This window comes from Ischnura elegans, chromosome 1 (assembly GCF_921293095.1).
Source record: "Ischnura elegans chromosome 1, ioIscEleg1.1, whole genome shotgun sequence".
NCBI lineage: Eukaryota > Metazoa > Arthropoda > Insecta > Odonata > Coenagrionidae > Ischnura > Ischnura elegans.
The window spans coordinates 107,956,097-107,965,110 of record NC_060246.1 but is presented as its reverse complement, the minus strand read 5'-3'; the positions used below and the strand labels follow the sequence as shown (position 1 = coordinate 107,965,110).

At 50.4% G+C, this 9,014-nt stretch overlaps 1 protein-coding gene and 1 non-coding gene across 2 annotated transcripts; both read right to left on the bottom strand.

The window, feature by feature from the left end:
• Positions 1-782: 782 nt before the first annotated feature.
• Positions 783-979, bottom strand: LOC124173752. Its single transcript, XR_006868731.1, has one exon. It is a non-coding gene; the product is annotated as a U2 spliceosomal RNA (small nuclear RNA).
• Positions 980-7,914: 6,935 nt separating this feature from the next.
• LOC124159091 lies at positions 7,915-8,634 on the bottom strand. The gene has a single exon (XM_046534676.1). The coding sequence runs from the start codon at positions 8,632-8,634 to the stop codon at positions 7,915-7,917; it is 720 nt and encodes a 239-aa protein (XP_046390632.1).
• Between the last annotated feature and the right edge of the window lie 380 nt (positions 8,635-9,014).

The following is a 9,014-nucleotide window of genomic DNA, read 5'->3' as shown; positions in this document are numbered from 1 at the left end:
CCGGAGAATATTTGGAAGTTATTTTATAAATCGTGCATTCACCTAATTTCCGTGAGAAAATTGTGGGGAAACTGTTTCGACAGCTTTCCGGAACGTGTTCTTAAAAGTGAAAAATTTCATCATCATTCCCACGACGTAATTCACGCTTGGCATGCGAGTCCCGTGCCCATACTACACTCCTATCTTAGCCATAAGGCTGAGGAGCCGGAAAATTTGTGCCCGACTCTGCACTAGGATCAGTGCACTGCATTACATGTACTTTTCTGTAGTGTTTGTGAGGGCATATTATTCATCCTCTCCATCGATTTTTCAAACGATGTCTCATGTCAAAAATTTTTGTTTTCTGTCAGTGTCTACTTTTTTTGCTATTGCTTGTTGTCTCACAGGCGTTATTTATTTAATGAACAGCCAATGTAAATGGCGATAAAATAAATAAATTAAGTGGTGGCCAGTGTTATTTTCTTCCTTCCTTCGCCCATTCGTTTCTTCCCTCACCTGCAGCAGACGTTTCCCGGAATAAGTTTGAAAACCACGAAGTTTTTAAAGAAACATTGACGACGCGACGCGAGTGTACTCCCGGATATTTTCCGGGGAATTTGTTTCGCGTTCGCGTCTCTCTCATTTCTCCCCTGCAGTTCGTTCGCCTTCTCCGGCGGCAGGCACGATTTCCGCGAGCACGACTCTCCGGACTTTGTCGATTTTTCGCGATTTCTTTAATTTTTTAAATGAAACAAGGAAGAGAAACATCTGTTCTCATCAGCTTTTCTGATTTTTGGAACCTTTTATGTTGGGCCGATCCCGGCGGTACTGCAATACCGGGCCAACCCGCAGCAGGGATGGAGTAAACTCCGGGGACCCCGCCCATGTTCAAAAATCAGATTAATATTCTGGTCCAGCAATGCCGGACGTATCAGATATTACGCTGATAAGAACAGATTTAAGAAATTTATTGAATCAATATTTTAAAATACAAAGTTTTACGCATTCAAGTTCAAAATGACAAGGCCCTCCCATTGCTTTTGGGGGGCATTAATTATACAATAAGAACCCCCTCCTAATGAGGGGGTCTTTTTATAGATTATATATTTCACATTAGATCATTGATACATAGTCCCCTTGTCCAAAGCGGGCCAGGGGCTCATAAGGTAAATATTTCATCATCGCCTCTAGCCTTACGGCAGTCCAAAGTTTTTTAATATCACACATATATGGGGTGGGGGGGGGTTTGGGACAGGAAAGGAGAAAAGATTTATTATGGTGAAGAAGGTGAAAGGGAAGGGCTTCACTACACTGCACCGCACTACTAACATCCATCGCCGCCGATTCCGTCCTCGTACTGTCGATGCCCGGTGATGTGCTCCACGTAGAGGTCACGTGACCACCTGATGACATCAGAGACCATCAGCTTCTTCATCAGGAAGGCGTAGCGTCGCGGAATGCCCAGGCCCCTGAGAACACGGTCGTTCTCTGGGTCCCAAGAGCCAAGGCTTCCCACGACGAAACCCTCCACCGATGCGCTGTACCCCAGGACGGCGAGGTCTGCTGCCAGCCCGGCGTACTTCTCCTCCTTCAGTCGCCGGGCCTCCTGGAGCGCTGATCTCCGGTTGTCGAACGGAATGGTCACGTCGATCATCCGGGTAGTCATGGTCTTCTTATCTGTAATAAGAATGTCAGGTCGTAAGTCTGAATTTACTTCAGGGACGGTCCTATTTATCCTTACCTCCTCATCTGACCGTCCCTTGCGTCCCATGATAGCGTTTGTCAGCCGGGTAATCACGCTATCATGCCTTCGTCTCCATGTCAGGGAATGTCGGGTGCAATGGTTGAGGACGTGGGGGAGGGTCTCATCCCCGTAGCCGCAACGCCGGCATCTCCTGTCTCCTGAGGGATCGTACCGCCTGCAAGCGTTCAGCGGCAGGACATCGAGGCGAGCACGATGGATAAATCTCCAGTCACAAAACCTGATGTATCTCCCTCCCACCAGGAAGTGACTGGAGGCAGCTGCGACCTAGGAAGCCGAGAAGACCTTACCCTGGTCCGGTTTCGCTACCAGGCGAGCCAGGTAAGCTTCCCGGACCCGGTTCTTCAGCGTCTTGGCGAGAACCCCGATTGCTCGGGGTGGCACCACGACGCGTGAAGCGGCCTTTCTACCTCCAAGGACGATCTGCGGCTCGTTCAAGATGTCAGACGACGCGAAGCGGAGCGCACCTGGGTGAAGAGGGATGAAAAGTCACCGCTCACAGACCCGAATGGCGCCTCAGTGTTGCCACTGAGGTAAGCTATCAGGTCGGCCGTGGACGGCATCCTTTTCATCTTCCTCTTGACCACTTCGCGCAAGCGTCCCCAGGCCATCTTCTTCACCACAGGGTCCCTGCAGTTCAGAAGACGGTAGCCATGTACCACCGTCAGTACGTCAGTCAAGTCAGTGAGGGGAAGTAGGCCTGCTCCTCCGTGTCTATGGTGAATATAGACGATATCGTTGGAGGCTCTGGTCGGCAGGTTCAGCCATCTCTTACAGCAGGTCTTGATGAGTCTGTCTGTCGGGGCGATGTCTGTCTTCCGGACGTTGCCAGCTCGTATAATGAAGTCCAACCTGGAAAGAAGGAAGGTGATGGTGCCGGAGATCTTCTGCCACGGGGCGAGGAGTGACTCGTCGATTTTCCTGACGTCCTCGCCCAGCTTCTGCAGCTCTTCCCTGGGGGTCTGGCAGACACGGAATCCGAAGGGGACCCCCAGGTACTTGTAGCTCTCCCCCTCTGGCAGGCTGGTGATGGCCACACCCTGGATGGTGAATTGGCGGGGCTCCACGGGCTGGCTGGTGCGGAAGTCCAGGGACAATGTCGAACATTTAGCCGGGTTGAACCTGAGGCCGGCGTCGGTAGCAGCTACCCCGACGCGATCCAGGAGCGCTTGCAGGTGGTCGGCGCTCTTCCCCACGAGGACGATGTCGTCGGCATACCCCAGGACGGAGATGGTGGTGTCCAAAACCCGGATGCCATGGACCTCTGCTTCCTCCTGGGCTGCCCTAATGACGTGCTCGATCCCCAGGTTGAAGAGTGTCGGGGAGAGCGGGCAGCCCTGTTGACACCGGCACGAAGATGGATGTGGCCGGTGTCGCCCTCGGTGGTCCGGACAAAGGTGCGGCAGTCCTGCATCTCCATCACCGCATCCTTCATCCGGGAGGGCATGTCCATGGCGGTGAGGGTACGCCATGGACACGTGAACGGACTTGAGGTGCCTGTCGAGCGACATCTTCCTTGCCGTCCATGCCGTCGCCTTAAAAGAGACGTCGCAGCCGTCCTCCGTGCATTCCAGATGGTCAGGAAGGGGGAACGAAATCACCAATACATTGTCGTCACGTCGGGCCCTAACATAAGTCACGGGGGTGGGTTCGGTCTGAGGGTGGGAATCTGCGGCGATACTAGGTGTGGCGGTTAGCGGTGCAGCGGGTGAAGCAGGAAGAGGGGAGGGAGGAGGAGAAGTTGGGAGGGGAACGGAGTCACCCCGCAGGGATGCACTCGCACCAGGAGAGGAAGGGGTAGGATTCAAAGGACGGTTGGGCGAGGCATTGGTCCCACGGGATTTAGCAACACGGGAAGGTCGGGGCATAAAGGGGATACAAAGAGCGTGCTGCGAAATTAGTTACAGGGAAAGGAGGAAGGCAAAAGGTTAGTTAGTTGAATTTAATCGGGATTCAAATTACGCGGCGATTCAGTTCGCGAGAGGGGCGCCCTAATCGCTCACGGCCTTAGCTCAAAACGCCTTCCAACTCCGCGGCCCGAGAATGACGTTCATCGGACCGCCAAGAGATGGCGCTGCCTTAGGGGCCAATCGGCGACGGTTATCACCTCCAGCCACCGGACGGGGAGCTGGGAGGTGACCCGTATTGCCCTTATGGCGCGGGAAAATTAATTTCTCACGGGAAATTGATTACAGAGGAACCGGGTTGGATGCGCGTGACGCACGCACCGTAAACACCTGTCCTCGCCCGGAACGGCCGGGCTATCCCGAAGGGGAGGGGAGGATGCTCTGAGCGAGCGGGAAGAGTGGAGGTTTCCACTACGACCGCCTCAGGGGCGGCCGCCGTGGAACCCACCACTGGCCAGGGGGGACAAGGAGGGGGAAAAGAGGAGATAGGCAGAGCTGGCCCTAGTGTCCTGATACCCCTTCGCCTCGGGAGTGTCTCGGGGGGCTTACCACTGGTGGGGGCCCATCCGAGATTCCTCGAGGCGGCGAGAAAGGGAGAAAAACGAGTGTAGTTGAGCCTGAGGAGCCAGGGGACCAAAAATAACACAAAGCCACTACACTTTGATCTTAGCCATAAGGCCGAGAAGCGAGCCCACCCAGCCGTTCCGAAGAAATGCAATGTGTCACCCCGGAATGCTCATCTCGTTACTCCTTGATTTCCGCGGAGGTTAGTGGTTACACCAGTATACCTTCATCAGGGATATCTTTGAGGTCTCTCCGGGATACTTCATTGTCACCGAATGATGTTCGGAAGAGGCTTTTCGATTCTGGAGTCATCTCATCGACTACAGACGTTACCCGCAAGGAGCGATCGTCCCGTCGTGTATCTGGCAGGTGTCTCATTCCTACCATTATCGTGGAAGAAGAGGTAGATTCTCGGGGTAGCGAGCAGACTCACGAAAATGAAGAATTTGTGCATGGATTCTCAAATTCAACGAAGTCTCTTCCGTGGAAACTTTCCAGCACTCCAAGTCCGAAAAAGCATCATCCCTATTCAAGGGATTTTAGCCGAGGAAAGTTATGCCATAATGCTGCCCAAGCCCTCAGTCCAAAAACTCGTACACCTCCCCGGAAAGGCTCCCTCCATTCCTCTCCCATCACAAAGTTACCATCATTTTCTGAACTTCCCGAGTATCGTAATCCTCGTCGCCCTAGATACGGTGCTCAGCATGTAAACTTACTTTGGTGCTTGGGCAAGGAGAGGATGATGGCTCCGGCATTGACCCTTGTTCTATCGAGTTTGAGCGATGAAGGTCTGATGGCATGCAGTATCGTGAGCAAGACGTGGTGAACACTTATTATGAGTGATAGAACTGCCAATTCAAGGAGGTTGGCAGCTATCGAGAAAAGAAAACTGAGAAAGGAGAATATGTCTCAGATTCCATCAAAAGATAGAGTGGCTTTCCTCAAAGAAGTTCTGTATTGGGTGTCATCAAGAAGGAGAGGTTATTTCCTCCCGAAGGCTCAATTCTGAAAACTCCACCACCAAAAATGAGTCCAAAAACACTCAAGTTTGAGCTCTACATGAAAGAGGGTCTACGGGTGGATGGAAATGAATTTCAGCATTTAAAACCATGCCCACATTGTAGTTTCCCATCCCTGGTTGATGCAAAACTCAATGTAGGTGTGTGCTCGAGGCTGGGATGTCAGTTCAGGTTTTGCACATTATGCCACTGTTTGGAGCACACTATGCCCATCAACTCTCATTCGGCCTCGCCTCCAAGGTACATGGCTTGCTTTTTGCTTGATGGAGGAGAGGCGGCCTTTTGCTCCAAAGGCCGCCTCTCCTCCATCTTCTGATCTTAGCCGTAACGAGAAGCAATAATAATAAATTTTTTTTGGGGTTGCCGGACGGTTTTTCGGGTGTTTTGCGTGCTGAGGTCGGATGCTGCGGCGGTGGCGTGCAGCGAGAGGTTTTGACTCGAGGAACGGTCTCGGAACGGCGAATTAAAGGCGTGAGAATGGGGAAATAAATTCGCACGAAAGTGTTGGGTGGAGACTCCGGGAGTTTCGGTGTCGTCGGCGGGTCCGGGAGAGTCGTAGGAGCGTCGCGGACGTAACGGACGCGGGCCGTTTTCCGGGCCTTCGGTGCCATCTGTCGTGTGGGATCGCAGCGTCCTTCGTGGAGCATCCTGCGTTCGCTTCCCGGGGGAATGCTTTGGTCCTGGGAAATTCCCAAAAAATTGCCATTTCCGGGAACTCGAAGAAGTCACTCAAAATCGTCCAGAAAACGTCAAGAAACACGATGAGAGAGCGTCATCCTACTCACTCGAGCCATGTATTTTCTTTCGAAATGCTAAAATTCCGGGGAATCTGATGAAAAACTGCTTAAAAAGTCCTCTCCGAGGAATTGATTAAAAACTGCCTAAAAAGTCCTCTCCGGGGATGGAAAAATTTTCCAAAATCGTCAACAATGGCTAGAATACGGGACGCAAGAATCGGCATCAGTCAATAATTGCGGATGTTTTCGCAAAAAATATCGGCATGAAATGCAACTCTCCGAAAGAAAGCAATTCGCGGTTTCATTGGACACCTGTTTTACGTCATCATTCGCGACCCTCATTTTTTAACACTTGAAGTAAACAGAGTGCGTGCCTACGCCATCGTCGGCCTCCGGGTCGAACTATCCGCCAGCAGCACGGCCCCCGCGAAATTCGACTGCGCATTCAGAGGAAGGCGTTCATTGTTAGCGACGACTCCTTGGTAACGCGGATGAATGCTGCGTGTATTTCACCAGAAGCGTGATCCGTCCGTCTTGTATCGTCATATTCGCAAGAAAAACTTGGATTTCTCGAGGAAACCTACGCTTGGTGGTCATTTTCCATGTTCACTCGATCCGGTGAATATTTGGAAGTTATTTTATAAATCGTGCATTCGCCTAATTTCCGTGTGAAAAATGTGGGGAAACTGTTTCGACACCTTTCCGGAACGTGTTCTTAAAAGTGAAAAATTTCATCATCATTCCCACGACGTAAGTCACGCTTGGCATGCGAGTCCCGTGTCCATACTATACTACACTCCTATCTTAGCCATAAGGCCGAGGAGCCGTGTCCATATTAAAATGTTTATTGCACATAATCTCAAAAGTACATGCCAGATTCTTTACAAGTTCATATTTTGCTTGATTTACATTTGTTTTTAAAGTAGTGATCTTGCTTTACAATATTTTTGAAAGGAATTATGTTATACAATGTGTTTACAAAATTTATAATTCATTCTTCTATACCAAAGTCAATCTCCTATATGTCCTGCTCGCCGTACTAAAAAGAGAAATAGTATTTATTAAAATTTCGCGGAATAATAAAATTAGAGGAAATTATAATGAAAAACGGAAAATAAAAAGGCTAAAATTCAATCCCCGATACAGGCGACCAAGTATTGACATTCCGGAAAGCCGAAAAAATTTAATAAGAAAAGAGGAAAAATTTAAAATTTTGAATTTCTACAAGGAATGCTGATTGAACTAAAAAAGAATGAACTATAGAAGGTGCAATCTTAAAATGACTGTTTGATATGGTAAAAAACAGAGGGCCCCTCGATCCCGCTTAACCCAAGGAAATGTAAGCTGCACGGGAACCATTCTTCAGACACCCACCAATAAATTAATTAAGATGTGGCGCTGGCTCCATAAAAGTTAAAATTTGGAAATAAATAATTTAATAAAATACTCCCGGTGTAAAGGCCGGGAGCAATAAAAATTTAAAATGCCAGCGCCTAAAAACCATATCCCGGTGTAAAAGGCCGGGATAACAAAAAATGTTTGGGAGTAAAAGTAAGTAAAACCGACTGCCGGTGTATAGTGCCGGCAGTCTGAAAAAGATAAAAGCTCCCAAACATAACAAAAAAGCAAAAAAAAGACATAGACAAATAAATATAATAAATATGTGACAAAGGGTTTTTAAAATTTTTATTAAAAGGTGGGGTGGTCGTCATCACTAGAGTTTCGAGGGGAGAGATTCGTTCCCAGACCGGGTGGGAGCGCTGGGGTAGTGGGATAAAGAATTTTGCCCGTAACGTGCGAAACATAAATATCCCGCGACCATCGGATTGCGTCGAAGATCATAAATTTAGCGATCCTACCGACGTTGCGTTTGGCAATTCCGAGGTCGCGGAAAACCACCCAATTTTGGGGATCCCAAGCTCCCAGCGCCCCGACCACGAGTGCACTCAAAGAAACCGTGACCCGCGATCGGCAAGTTTTTGTGCGATGCCTGAATATTTTTGGAATTTAGCTTGCCTGGCGACATCCAAGGCATTCTTCCGGCTTTCAAAGGGCACAGTGACGTCTACAATGACGATTTTTCTACGTCCCTCATCGACGACGGCGAGATCGGGCCTGAGGGCAGAATCGATCATAGGCGGAGTGCGATCGACACGGATTTCCACGCCTGCGCGAGGAACCTCTCCGGCAAGTCGATGCAGGATAGCATCGTGTCTGCCCCGCCACGCGCTCGAATGCACCTGACAGTGATCCAAGACGTGCGGCAGGGTTTCACTCTGCCACCCACACCTCCTACACCGGAGGTCATCTCGAGGACCCCACCTCGTCGCCGCGTTCAGAGGGACCACGCCTAAACGTGCCCGGTGCACGAAGCGCCAGTCGCAGAATCTAGTGTAGGCGCCCGTGCGAAGGAAGTGATTTGAAAATGGAGATGCCGAAATGCATTCGAATACCTTGCCCTGGTCAGGTTTAGCCAAAAGACGGGCAAGGTATTGATGCCGCACTGCATCGCGCAACAATTTACCCAGCAAGCGTGCTTTGTTTGGGGGCACTCGAAGGACGTCGGGTTCTCTGCCGTGGGCCGGAATGACGATCTCAAACTCCCTCCTCACGTCACTCCAGTTCCACGACATTCCAATTTTGACAGCCAAGCGGCTGGACGCCATTCTCGCGTCTGAACACAAAGAAGCGACGTCGAATTGATATCGTCCAAACTCCGCGCGCATGCTTCCGGAAAGGTACTCTGCAATATCTCTCTCCTCTGGTTCTCGCCGGGTTCTCGTCTTTACGGTCTTATAAATTCCTCCTGCCACCACCGCTCTCACCCATGGTTCCCTGCAAGAGAGAAGGCGAAAGGCATGAGACACTGTCAAAATATCAACCTGGTCCGCGGTCGGAAAGACGCCCGCGCCCCCCTTCCGCGGATCCAGGTGGCAAATCTCCCACGAGGCTCTCATGGGGAGGTACAGTCACTTTCAAAAGTTTTAGGACAAAGTTTGTGGCGCCACTTCTCTTCTCAAGAAAATTTAGTTTCCCTTACTCCATT